Source organism: Blennius ocellaris, assembly GCF_963422515.1.
Source record: "Blennius ocellaris genome assembly, chromosome: 10".
Classification (NCBI taxonomy): Eukaryota; Metazoa; Chordata; class Actinopteri; order Blenniiformes; family Blenniidae; genus Blennius; species Blennius ocellaris.
The window spans coordinates 19,482,603-19,497,325 of NC_137659.1; the positions used below are offsets into that span (position 1 = coordinate 19,482,603).

General features: G+C 41.5%; 2 protein-coding genes across 2 annotated transcripts; both read right to left on the reverse strand.

Moving 5' to 3' along the window:
* Positions 1 to 3,498: 3,498 nt before the first annotated feature.
* Positions 3,499 to 4,341, reverse strand: LOC308135536 (G-protein coupled receptor 35-like; the record flags this gene model as incomplete). Its single annotated transcript, XM_080503585.1, has 1 exon — positions 3,499 to 4,341. One exon carries the CDS (start codon positions 4,339 to 4,341, stop codon positions 3,499 to 3,501), a length of 843 nt encoding a protein of 280 aa, XP_080359711.1.
* Positions 4,342 to 6,831: 2,490 nt separating this feature from the next.
* Positions 6,832 to 7,716, reverse strand: LOC308135537 (G-protein coupled receptor 35; the record flags this gene model as incomplete). Its single annotated transcript, XM_080503586.1, has 1 exon — positions 6,832 to 7,716. The coding sequence occupies one exon, from the start codon at positions 7,714 to 7,716 to the stop codon at positions 6,832 to 6,834; it is 885 nt and encodes a 294-aa protein (XP_080359712.1).
* Between the last annotated feature and the right edge of the window lie 7,007 nt (positions 7,717 to 14,723).

The following is a 14,723-nucleotide window of genomic DNA, read 5'->3' on the forward strand; positions in this document are numbered from 1 at the left end:
CGCCAGCATACATGTATTTGTGCAGGTGGGTATTTAGTATTCTGTGTACACGAGAAGCATGTCTTGCGTGCCAAATGCCTCGAACCTGTCCGGTAGGAATATGGGACCATAACTCACATCTTTGGAGAGCAGAGTGCAGGACTGAAATGTCGGCACAAGCCCCGCCAACTGCATGCACTCTGTGGTGACAGCCTCTCAGCTGTCCGTCGCTCGACTCCTTTCCCCCCTTTCCACTCCATGTACTCTTTAATGACCAATAATTCCACAAGGACATGGGTTGGGATTGCGCCACAGCACAGTGCTGAATGGAAAATCCGAGCTGGGGAGAACGAAGGGAAGAAAAGAAAAGTGTTGTAGAAATTTAGAGTAAACCCACTGCAATATGTGAGCCCCCCCCCCCCACCTTGTCCTTCACTGTCCCCGTAGGGCAGATACACACACACATTCATTAGTTGTGCATTACAGCACTGAGTCCAATTTCACTGGGAAAGAGTTCCCTGTAAGCCCACAGTAGGTCAAGGTCCCACAGGCATGATAAAGAGCAAAGTGACAGATACAGTGGTTATGATTGAAACCTCTGGCTTAACTCAGAACCAATAGTGGTAATGGAACCCTTCCCAGCAGGCAGATGGAACGATATATCCAGGCAATACAATTGTCCAGTAACAAGAAGCGGTCAGCATTAGGATCAACACAACAAGGTTTGGGTAGGAGATAGAAGTCATAAACTCGAGACAAAACAATAAAGAAAGAAACACAGAGCAAATATGAGTTGATGATGTGATTGTCACATCAAAATAGTCTCGTTTTTGATTTTCACTCCAGCGCGGTGCGTCAACAAGTGAATGCTGATTCGAGCTGACCCTGTCCTGAGCAGCAATATATGGTTTGTATGTACATAGTGAATTTTAATTTAGATAAAACGATAATGTAAGACACATAGTAAATCCTGAAATACAAGCAGACTGAACTAACTTTTTTCATGTCCGCTGTCATTGTTAATGTACAAAAGATCTCTTTTTCACACTCAGTTGTAGTCGTAAATTCTTAGGGTTTTTTTATTTGTTTGTTTGTTTTTCACATGTATACATAAACGTGCCAAACTCAACTGATGAATGATATATTGATGCCTGAACACTGAAGCAAAAAAAAAAAAAAGAAAAACCTGAAAAAACTTGTTTGGAAGTGCCATGAGGATCATTTCAGTCAGCGGTGCACCTTTCTCGTCTACTGTGATGTTGAAGAACTCACTTATTGCAGTATACTTGTGATACGTTTGCCTTTTGACCTTACAAGCCGAATGTTCAATTTGCTTTTATTTTGGGATGTTGGCCTGTACTGTTCGTTTTGTTGTTGTTGTTGTTGTTGTTTCCAGCTCCCTTTGTCGATCTGGATGCGTGTGTTGCTGAATGCTAACCGACAGCGTTTGAGGCCATGTTTCTAAACGACTTAAACACATAATGCCATGTTCTGTAAATATGTAAGAATGAATATAGGACATTTTGTCATGCCCTTTACGATTACACTGTTAATGGATTCACCCACACCATGACATGAACTGTGTTTTGTTTTGTTTTTTCCACAAGAGCTCATAATGTAATGATTGCAACATTTAAGTAGCTCATAAACAAACCTTCAAATGGACTGAAATGAACTGAGGGAACACTGTGTAACACATTTTGTGTCATATTTGCTCTGATTATGGAAGCTTGGTCTTGTCCTGTAGTCTAGTGAACGTCTGTCATCACCAACCAACTGCCATACTGGAGGATCTCGAAAATGTTTGTCAACATCCTGAGAGAATGAATGTACGCATTCCTCTTTTCTTTTTTTGTTGACATTTTGTTTGTGGTCACTATACTGTGCAGTAATAAGGAAAAGCACAAACGTGTGTGTTTTTTTTGCTTTGTTTTCAAAGGAGCTGTATTGTATTATTTGTGAATATTGTAAATAATCACCCTGAATGTATTTGTGTATCAGTTTGGTTTTGGGTACGGGGGAATCATCCGTGTTCTTCTAAGACAGGACTGTGTGTGAAGTGTGAGGCTGTTTTTCGGTGACACTGCTGTGAATAAGATGTATGTACAGTATTTACGTGACTTTGCCTGAAGACGAAGTTCGGCAGTTTTCCTTCCTGTTATTAGAGTAGAGTCGCAGGCCTGATCTCAGCCAGAGCTGAGCCTTCTCATTTGACTGATGCCTGCTGAGTTTGTTTTTTTTTTTGTTTTGTTTTTTGGGGCATTTTTTTGCAGTTGCTAAGCTACTGCTGATATAATAACCATCAATCTTTGGAGTACTGCTATTAAATGGCATCATATAATTGACTGCTAATGCTGTTGCGTATGGTTTTAAATGCATTTGTTAGAATAAGTGCATATCATCATCCATATGTACACACATATACACAGATTCACTGATTTCAGCTCCATTGTTTCACAGCTGCTTCCAGCAATGAGTACGGTACATCATTACTGCTCTTAAGTTTTTCAGAGCAAAGAGGACATAGACAATCAACCAGGCATGTTTTTTGTTTTTTTTCCTTTCCACAAGAGGGAGCTGGACACTGGCCTGCAGACTGTCACTTCAAGGGAATGAAACAGCTTCTGCTCCCACAGGGGCTTTCGAGTTAAGTGGACATTGTCCATCTGTTCTGCTACACTCAGACAAATTGCTGTTCAGTTGGGCTGTGTGGCAAAGCTAAGAAGAGCTCATGTTCTTCCATATCAGATTGGTGCATCACACAGAAACCAGTTGAACCGGTTTGAGCCAGACAGAAAATATTTATATCTCAAAACACACCCACACATATATGCATATCCCCGAAGCAGCTGAAGCATTAATATAGCAACTTAGCAACTATCTGAATTTGACGGAGACGATTACCTGCGATACGTACTTGTCTGCATGCGTGAATGTTTATACATGGCTTTAAAGAATTTGAGGGCAATTAAATCAAGCACAATAATATTAAACCTGTTGGACGTGGTGACACATTTAAGAAATGTGGAAGTGTCAGATTGTTGAATTGTAATTCAGGGTTGGAGCTGGTAGTCTTGTGTGTGACTCGTTTATTGAAAACAAGGTTAGTCGCTTTACAGAAAAGTATTTAAACATCAATAGTATTCCAATAATAATGTTTATTGAAAATGACACAAAAAAACACACACACACATATCATTTTCTTTATTACTACCATGTTAAATGTCCTCCGTGTCAATGGAGGCATTTCCTGGTGAGTCAGTCGTTTCGCATGAGTTGAAAATTGTTTTTGACAGATGTTCTCCATCTTGAACTATTTTGCAAGGAGGAATGGGCAAATGCTTCGGTCTCGAGATGTGCAAAGCTAAAAAAAAAAAAAAAAACAAATTCAAAAAGCTGTTGTCCTGCCTGTTTTGATGGGCTAGTGAACTGTTCAAAGTGTAGCCTGCTTATTTCTAAAGGTTGGCTTGAACTGGCTGCTGCTCCTGTGACCCCAGCTTGGATGGACAGAGGACCGATTTATAAATAAAACCTTTTCAATAACAAGTAATAGCTGATGGAATCAAAACAGCAGTTTGTGGAGGCGATCCATTCAGAGACAAGTAGATACGTGTGCTCAGGTAAATCTATAGACATCCAGTTTTTAGGTACGTCATTATTATAATTCACAAGAAAAGCAACATGGATAGGTGTGTAGCACATGATAAAACCAATCATGTTTGCTGTTACTATGCCACTAATACCTTTCAGTGCTTTTCCTTTCGTTTGCAAAATACAGATGATCCGACTGGAACAAAATATCACAACCAACAATGGAACAAAGAAACCGAGGACTACAAGAAGCACAATAACCTTCAGACTAAGTGGACGATTTTTACATCTATCATAGCACTTCCACAGATTATCCGGATAGTTTTCCTTTCGGAAAACAACACACATTGTCAACAGAAAAACCCAGAGGACTAAACACACAGCGAACGCCGTCTCCTTCTTCCTCTTCCACAACCTGGACTGCATTGGGAACCTCACAGCCAGGTAACGCTGCACACTGATGGCTGTCAGAGTCCCAATGCTGGCATACATGTTGGCGAAGTGTATATAAATGAGGACGGTACACAGGTAGGTGTTTGGCAGGCAGTAGAAAGCGTTGTAGATCCTGAAGGGGAGGGAGATCACCAAGCAAAAGTCGGCTATGGCCAAGTTCAGCATGTAGATGTGCGTGTCTGTCCAGGAGTCCCGTTTGGCGACGAAGGCCCGCAGAGCCGCTGCGTTGACAAGAAAACCCAGGAGGAACACGACACTGTAACCAGAACCCTGAAGAACTTCCACTGTGCAATTCCTGCTGCTGCTGTTCTGGTCCATTCTGAACTTCAACTGTAAGAAGTGGGCCTGTTTGAGAATAGGAAATGCAGAGTGTGTTACTAGTGGAAGTACAGGTGAACTTGCTTTGGATTAACAGTCATTAAATCAAGCTTCATTACATTTCATTAGGCTGGTGTGAAAATAAGTCTGCATGGTGGGGTATTGCTTCACCCTCTTCTAACAGTGATATTATCATTGGTTTGGGCCAGTAATTATCTGAGTACTCTGGATTCCTCACACAGAACAAAAAAAAAGGAGCCGACGAGCAACGAGCTCATGTGGATAAAAAAGTATAGAAGATGGATACAATGCTGGTTTGCAGAACTCATTCTGTACTGAGCCGGGCAGCTTTAAAAATAAATTACTTTCTGTACAGAAGTCTTCCATGTTATCTGTCAAGTAGAACTATGAAATCTTCCTTGCATTTCTTTTATATTTGAGATTATGGCCACAACTAACAAAGAGAGAGGTGGACAAACCTCTGAGCCGAAAAGCGATTGGTTATAATCATATTTCCATTTGGAAAATACAATTTAAAATATATGTGCTCGGAATTTCACAGTTTCACCTTGTGGCCCAAAGAAAATCCATCAACATCCCACTTTTGGCCCATAATTTAGAAAACAGGTCTGCACCATGAAAAAAAGTTTAGGTATTCCCTTTCAATTCATCACATAGAAATAAAAAAACAAGTGTCTCAGACTTTCTTTACGACCCCCAATGGGAAGATTAGGGTCGCAGCCACGTGAAATCAGACAGCCAGCAACATATTAGGTCCAAACAACAATGAAAAACAGAAACTGCAACAAAGCAAGAAGTCTCTTTTACCAGATGACAGACACAGTCATGCTGCGAGATTTATACAAACCGTGTCGCTGTTAAAATCTGACCAATATGAAAAGGAACTTACCAACTGAAGCCTTTTGTTTTTTTTGTTCAATAACTTCACACCGCTATTAAAGGCAGTCACGTGAGCCTGTCGTCTGTTATGGTGTAAGTGGAGGGGGTCTTGTGAATTTCCACTTGTGATGAATGTCCTCTATTTTATGAGAATGTGTCTCGCTGCAGTTGAGTACGCAGCATCAGTCAGGTAAGACCAGGAAGTGGGTAATGATTTTCAGGAAACCACAGTGGCTTTATGCTCAGAGCCGAACGTGAGAAAATAAATGGACAGTTATCAGCAACTTCAATCATTATAAGGGTCACAAGTACCTTCCCCTGTTGGCTAGATGTCTACATCTTGACCAAACCATCCTAACAGTATGCAATATAGACATATAATGTTTAGCAATCCAATGAAAGTGATTTACTGTATAGTTCTAAATTAAATTCATCAAATTATTATCAACACTTTAATTGCATGTCATGACTGAGTATTTGCAGTGGAATTGCAAAAGATACCTGGTTGAGTTATGGTTAAATTCATCATCTTCACCTGTCAACATAATTACTTTTGGTCATTGCTCAGTGGGCCGCTAAGAAAGCATCCAGGGGCCACAAGCAGCCCGCAGGCCACCGGTTGCAATGACACTTGAAATGGCAATTGTGCATTAGATAATGGTTATGTAATAAAGAAAGTACACTTGAATTCAATTTTAAAATAATAATGATTTAATTTATTTAAATAATGTAAGTTACTCTAAATTTCATATTCATGCACTGCAAGATACTCGAGCAAATATTGTTTTTTTTCTAATCATGATTGAATAATCCCCTCGAGGTAATTCCTTGTTTCCACATTGACCCCTCCTGTTTCTAGGATGTAGAGACGCAGCTACATTGGGGAACTCCAGGGAGCTGGGGGGGGGGGGGGGGGGGGGGGGTGGGGGGGGTCAAGGGTCTTACTCAGGGACCTACAGTGGTGATCTGTTTGCTGTGGGATATGAACCTGTGAAATCCTGATCCCAAGTCTGTTTCTCTAATGGAAAAGACCACCATTGCAGTGATTTAGTTTACAACATAATACTTTTTTTTCTCTCAAATGTCATAAAACATAATATTCATCTAATATGGACATGCCTGATTCCTGTTTTTTTCTTCAAATCACAAGACTAAGAATTATTTTCTATTGTGGATGTAAGAGTAAATTGTGAGACTACTATAATTCCCAAATTTCAGATTTTAAATTGGAAAACTCAAGATTGTCAAAGCCCGCATTAAATGTGACTAGTTTTCATTTATCAGATGATGTTCCAGTTGTCTTATTTGTCTGATACTAAACCTTTCCAAGAAGATGTCATGAAAAGACACAACTTAAAGCACGCCATATATGATGTAAATGACCCATGAGGTCTTCAGCATTTTTTAATTGTCCAGTGTTTCCAAAACCAAATCTCTCATTTGCAATCATACTTTTTTTTTCTTTCTTTTTTACATGTCAAGCCAACAAATATTTTTGCCACATCTGGAGCAAGCAACAAGACTGGAAAATACACGTGAAATCTGCGAAGAACAGCTTCAGTAATTAACATTTCTTTTAAAGAAACATGATCACAAATGCAGTTTTGAGAGACACGGTTTTCTCACTGAATAGAACCCTTTCAACAAAAAGTAATAGCTGATGGAATCAAAACAGCAGTTTGTGGAGGCGATCCATTCAGAGACAAGTAGATACGTGTGCTCAGGTAAATCTATAGACATCCAGTTTTTAGGTACGTCATTATTATAATTCACAAGAAAAGCAACATGGATAGGTGTGTAGCACATGATAAAACCAATCATGTTTGCCGTTACTATGTTGACAGTATTTTTCTTTTCGTCTGCTTTGTCTTCTACCTTAGCCAAAATACAGATGATCCGACTGGAACAAAATATCACAACCAACAATGGAACAAAGAAACCGAGGACTACAAGAAGCACAATAACCTTCAGACTAAGTGGACGATTTTTACATCTGTCATAGCACTTCCACAGATTATCCGGATAGTTTTCCTTTCGGAAAACAACACACATTGTCAACAGAAAAACCCAGAGGACTAAACACACAGCGAACGCCGTCTCCTTCTTCTTCTTCCACAACCTGGACTGCATTGGGAACCTCACAGCCAGGTAACGCTGCACACTGATGGCTGTCAGAGTCCCAATGCTGGCATACATGTTGGCGAAGTGTATATAAATGAGGACGGTACACAGGTAGGTGTTTGGCAGGCAGTAGAAAGCGTCGTAGATCCTGAAGGGGAGGGAGATCACCAAGCAAAAGTCGGCTATGGCCAAGTTCAGCATGTAGATGTGCGTGTCTGTCCAGGAGTCCCGTTTGGCGACGAAGGCCCGCAGAGCCGCTGCGTTGACAAGAAAACCCAGGAGGAACACGACGCTGTAACCAGAACCCTGAAGAACTTCCACTGTGCAATTCCTGCTGCTGCTGTTCTGGTCCATTCTGAACTTCAACTGTAAGAAGTGGGCCTGTTTGAGAATAGGAAATGCAGAGTGTGTTACTAGTGGAAGTACAGGTGAACTTGCTTTGGATTAACAGTCATTAAATCAAGCTTCATTACATTTCATTAGGCTGGTGTGAAAATGACTACAGTATTTGTGAGCTTCTGTGTACATACAGGAGTGGGCCTGTTTGAGAATAGGAAATGCAGAGTGTGTTAATACACACACACACACACACTCTCACACACACACACACACACACACACACACACACACACACACACACACACACACACACACACACACACACACACACACACACATACACACACACACACACACACATGCGTGCGACAATTACAAACCTATCTGTATCATTTTTATATGCCACTTAAAATTTAACTTGCTTTTCTACCTCCATTAAAGTTACAATGTTGTTTATCATAATCTACAAATGGACACATTCTGAATCCAGCGAACCAAACAAGCATCTCACTCCCTTGTTTTATGACCCCCGAAGGGGAGACTGGAGTTGTGGCGAAGTAACTTCAGCCGGTGAAATATTGGCTGCAAACAACGCCGAAAAACAGAAACTGCAACAGAATGATACATTTCTTACATAGGTACATATTTATAGTGTTGAACTCTGTGTCCTGCTGCAGAAATTTGTCAGAAGAAAGCATTCGTCTACATACCTCAGGCAACAGATTCGACGGGCAACAGGATCAGAACGTCTCCTTTCGAGATGCATAAGTCACATTTGCACCGCTTCCTGTATTCATGGAACATCTGTCTGCAGCTATACGTGTTGCACCGTCTATTTAGGCTCGCCAAGAAAGTACAGCAACCACAAAACACAGTCGTGTTCCCCTTTCGGGTAACTTCATGTGACAGAGACGTGTCTGCGGCAAAGTTTGCACTTAAAAAAAATATGTACTTAAAGTGTTTCTTGCACACAACAGCTTATGGATGTCTTTGTTTTTTGCATTCCTGCTCTCACCTTAATTAGCTATTGCTGTCCTTTGTATTCTTTTGTTAATACATGCTCATTTCTTTACACCTTGCCAATCAAAAACTTGCAACTCTGCAGAAAGAATTGGGGGGGGGGGACAAGCTTGTAATGGTGGTGAGAGCATAGCGTTAAGAGCTCCATTGACAAAGCTAAACTAGAAAAGAACATTTCAAAATACATATTTGTCCTTGTGAAAGAAGTGTAATTCACTGCCAACCCCCACAAAAGAAACGGGTCGTTGTTCTGTTGCCGTGGCCTGTGAGAGAAGACGAAACAAACTTCAGCAAGAACCAACACACTGAAACATATTTTCCAAGCTTTCACCTGGAAAATGTGTGCCATTGTGTCAGTCTGATTGGGACCATTTTCAATCCTCAAGATTTTTTTAAATTTTTTTTCTTTCTTGTCAAGCAAAACAAGACAGAATGTCTCGGAGGATCTAAGACGGTCGCCGACCGACTAGAGTAAACATGCTCAAGAAAGAAAAGAGCTTTCTGGATTCAATGAGGGAGATAATAGAAAAAAGTCTGCAGGGCTTTTTCTCCACCTTCATGTGGCTCTGGCTGACCTGCTTTGTGACTTATTTTGTCAACAAAGTGCTTCTGCTCAATCATACAAAACACGAAGCCGAGACACGAGCCAGAGATTGGTCAATCACCACTGGGGTAAAGACATTTAATTGAAAAAAAAAAGAAAAAAATGGAGTGACATAGTTTTCTATAGAATATGTTTGCTACGTAGTTATTGTGCATTACGGTGAATATGTGCTGCTTTGTGTTGGGAGGCCTGATTTTCTGGTCTGAGGCAGGGGGCGTGTGTTTATCGGTGACTAATCTTCAGCGGGTTTTATGACGCACATTGTGGATCAAATGTAAATCCCAAGTCATATTTAACGCTTTGTAATAGGCGGTGTGTGCTATACACGTTTCGTGAGTTTCTATATTCGACAACTATTTATCAGAAGTGCCAGTCCACAGTGATCAAGCAGCCACCGAGTTCACTGATGAGGTTTAAAACTCAAAATAATGGCATTCATAACAAAGCAACAAACACCAAAAAGCAGGATTCTTCACACAGGTTATATATCCAAAAGCAGAACTGAGAGTATTTTCAATCGGGGAGGCCAATGAAACTGAGAGTGAACGACAGAGACGGAGCTTTCAAAGAGAAAAATGAGAGGGAGTATCTGAAAATGTAATCTGGAAATGGTTTTGGGATAGGATAATGGAACTAATGACAATACATGACGCTAAAAACCGATGAGCAAACAGAAAGCTTTGGAGTATGATACTGCCCGTTGACTGGCTCCATCTATTTTAAGCAAGGCGACTTGGTCTCAGGAAAGTTTCACTCTGAGCTTTCAAGAATTGAGTATTTGACTTTGGGATTACAGGATCTTGTCGATGTCGACAGAGGAGCAAAACCACCATCTCAGAGAAAAGACACTTGGCCTGGATGAACATTGACATTGGTTTTTATTGTGAATACCAGACGGTTTTGCAGATGAAGTACCTTAATTAAGCAGAGGTACTAAATTCCTTGTTGATTTTTGCAACACATCTCACATATGGCCTGTGAGAATCTGGATTTCTATAAGAGAAACCATGAAAAAAAAAGCAGGAAATGTCAGATTAGATCCAGTTCATTAGTAATTACACTTATTATTTTATAGTTATTGCAATTTTTCTTGCAGGTTTATTAAAAGCTACTTCATGCCTCAAAGACATTGTTCTCAGATAAGAAAGGCAGAATTTTAATCATGCACAGGATATGAAAGGCTTCAGTATTACGGATGCAGCCTGTTGTTGTCATTAATTTGTTTTAAATCCCCTCAGGCCTCCCCCTGTTTTCACAGAGATATTTCCCAAATCTACCCAGATCGGATGCGTCTTTGTGGATATATGTGTCTGCTCGCCTCAGACCATCTCTTTTACTTGGCCCGTCTGTCTCTCCCTGAATGCCAGGCTTTCTCCACCAGCTCCCTGTGAATCATTGCTGACTGTCTGGTACTGTTTGAAAGTGCCCTTTACACGTCAGTGGAGGGCGGGTGGAGGTAGGAGAGGAGCGGGGGTTTCCATAACTCTAACTAGGTCAGTGAGGACACACCCATCTCTCCTCTGGATGCGGCCCTGCTCTCCTCCCTCCTGTCTCCTTTTCCTCACCCCCCCCACCCCCCCCACCCCCCCACCCCCCTTTTCTCCCTGCTGTGACGCAATGCAGACTTTCTGCACACCTCCTAAATGTGAAAATCACAGTGCACTGCTCCACTTCACTGATGTGAGCGATACACATTTGCATCAAACGCACACGTATCGGCTGAACAAAAAACAGCTCGCTCTCAGAGTCCGATGAATCAGCTGGAACCACGTGGGCCTGTTAACATGCCAGAGTCAAATGATTTGGGTCCAGCTTTTTTTTCTCCTTTTTTTTTTGTTGTGATTGCGTATTACATAATGCTGAAGTTGCATAATGTTTGTGGGGGTTGTCAATCTGTTGTCGGACGCTTGCACATTTGGAGAGGCAGTCGAGTGCAGCCACCATGTTACCTGCTTTGGGAACATACATTAACACACACTCACATACCCCTCAGTGCGTGTGTGTGTGTGTGTGTGTGTGTGTGTGTGTGTGTGTGTGTGTGTGTGTGTGTGTGTGTGTGTGTGTGTGTGTGTGTGTGTGTGTGTGTGTGTGTGTGTGTGTGTGTGTGTGTGTGTGTGTGGAAAGACCCCGGACGTGACAGGGAATAATCATCGAGTCTGTCTGATGTTTCTGGATCTCAAAACACACTGAACTACTTGTTTGTCGTGTGTCTGGGTTGTCGTTGAACATATAGGAGATAAAAACAAACATACCAAAAAACCGGAATAAGCATGCAAAAGTGCAAACTCCATGTATTACATAAGTGCATCGTGATATACCACGAAGCCAACACTAGATGTCTCTGTTTCTGCTGGCTGCGCAGGGATGAGTCATGAGGGCGGTTATATATGAATTGAATTACTGAAACTCACAGATGCCTGATTATCACAAGCAGTGTTTATCTCAGAAAACAACAATGTGAGGTGGCATTCTGTGTATCGTATGTGCTGAACTGCGCCAATAGCAAGATGCCCCCAAAAAATCTGTCAGGTTGTGGAATTTGAATAAATTAGAATGCTGCACAATAACATGAGCGTTTCATTGCATTTCGCTGATCATGTTTATATGTATGAGTGCAACGTTATTCCCTGACGAGGTCATTTAAGGCAGTTAGAGGTCCAGGGTGAGAATGGGTGGAAATCTATGATCTGTGAGAACATGATGAAAGAAACTGGGAAGAAGAAAAGGCGATGACATAAGGAGAGTATAGGCACTAAGTACTGCCCAGAGGAAGGGACTCAACAGATTGAGGTCATCAGATCAAAGATGTAGAGAACAGCATGATGAGACGTGGAAGGAGGAATAGTCACTGTCTTCTAAAAAAAACCACACAAAAAACCAACTAGTAGTAGTTTGGGGTAAAAAAAACAGTTCTTCCCTCTCAATGTGCTCGCTGGTCTTATTTAATATACAGGCGAATCTCACAGTCAGCCTCCATGTGTGATTGCATGTGTGTGTTAGTGTGTGTCTTTGCTTATGTGTGTGCATTCGCACTCACTTGGGTGTAAGTGGGTCAGACTCACATGGCAAAGCACGCTGATTCAACACCGGAGATAAACACAGGCTCGTCGCCATGGAAACATCAATTTACTCGGCTCCCGCGACATCCTTATAGGGCTTAGATATGTATTTGCATCATATTTCCATGTTCATGTTGACAAAGGGACAAGCTGGACAGTTTTTTTTTCCCCCCTCCACACTCAGGCGAACGTGTAAAGTCCAGATTTATCAGCCTATCACCTGATTATGACCAGGTTTGTACTTTAATCAATCCCAACAGGCCTTTGGCTCGATAATATATTACATAAATTAGGGGTTTGGCACCGTGAGTGTGTCAACACCACATAGTCCTCCCTCTATTCAAGCATCTGTGGGCGTGGACGTTAAACCAGCTTTTGTGCGAAACAAAGAAAAGAAATGTGGAAGGATTGGGGAAGGGAAGAAAAGAGTCAGTGAGTGACAGGGTGAGACATATGCAGCTGATTCTTCTGTGCAGACAAGTTTAGACAGCGTAGAAACTTCATTTGTCCCCGTGTAACCGTTCATTTACATATTGAAACAACTGTGCAGAACTTTTTCTCTGTGTTATAGGATTCACCCAAGAACAATAATGTTCTGTTTTCCAGACGTGTTAGTGTGTTGTGAATATACAGTAAACAGGGTGAGTTTGACTATTTGTACAAGGCCAATGGAGAAGAATCAATCTTCCTCTTTGTTGTTCAGTACTTATTATTTGGATATGCCTAATCCGAGTCAAAGTAGGTCTTACAGCTCTGAGGCTTTGTCAATGCAATGATTAGTGAAACGCAGAAAACACACTTTCAGAGCCCTTATTATCCACTTTTGGGGGACTGCTACGCCGTCGCAAGAACCTGGAGTCAGATTTCAAGAATGATTACTGTACCTCTTATTTTCGTAATATGCTGATCATCTTTTTTTTTTTATTTTGTAAGACCTCTTTGCATCTAAGCTTCATTTAGATTTCATGCTCATGCAGGTGGTAGTAAACAAAACAGGACAATAACTTTTTTTTAAAGAGACTTGTTCATCACAGGTGCGTAACAGAGAGTTATGCAGGTGAATGACAGGACCATCATTTATTCCTGCATTGTTCCCGTGGCGCTTGCAAGCGTGAGTGCAATGCACAGTGTGTACCTTATGGCCAGTGGTTGAACTTGAATCTGGAGGCTGGAGAAATTCAACGGATGAGGAGAAAAAAAGAATATAATGTGCTGGAAGGTAACAGGGGGTGGAAAAACACAAAACAGTCGGGAATGACATGCAGAAGAACTGAGATATGCCAAGGACGTGAAAATGGAGTTGAGTCTGGAAGGATGAGCGGCTCCTGACAGGAGAGAGAGCGATGCTTGCACTTCATCTGACACACTGACCCAGTGACGCAGCAAAGCTCACAGCTCCAGATTACAGCACCGTGGCTGGTGGAAGTGGGGGGGTGATTGGGGATTAATGGTGCTGCTCGGGAGAAGAAAACAGGGAGATTAACGGACTAGGGGAAGTAGGAGTGAGGGATTACAGCCCTGTGGATGAAGCCTAAAATAATCCCAGCAAAATGACTGGTACAGTCAAGCACTAATGTGTATCTATGTGTTTCCGCCTTTTTATGAGTGGAAGCAAGAATTTGTACAAATTACAAAATCAAATTGCGTGAGGTGGTAAATATATGCTGTAAAAAAAAAAAAAAAGAAAAAAAAAAGTGGATTAAATTACTCCTGGTAACGTGCAAATGCATGTGAACAATTTACAGCATGCTATGTCAGAGAGCCAGACTGGAATGTATGCAGTCGATTCTCCTGAAGCAGAGAGATTGGCCATGGGGCCCCACTGTAACCATGTGCAGCCAATCAGTTACAGTTGGTCCCTCATTTCTACAAAGGCTCTTTGATGTGAGCGGGGGCCTTTAAATTCAGCCCTGGGGAGTCACAAGGCTCCTCCAGCTTTGATCTGACTCAGTAGAGACCGTATGCCATCCCTAGCGACGCGACTTTCTGCATAAACACTGAGGGAATCTGCATCAACAGCAGATTCATGGGCGTGCAAGATCATCTGAATTCAGCTTTTTGCCCCAAAATGAATGCAGATAAATGATTATGAAAGGTTGTCCACACGTATGTGACACACATGCATCTGCATATCACTTATAAAGCAAAAATAATTTAAAAAGTCTCCTGTGTTACATTTTTTTTTTTATCAGGATTCGCCTCGAAATGGCAGTCTGTGTCAGTTATGAAAAGTTGCTGTTTTATGTTTGGGAAAAGGTTTAAAGCAGACATGGGCTGGGGCATCTCTGACTCGTCTGCAGATCTGCTTGTTGTCACACGCTCTACGACGCAAATATTCA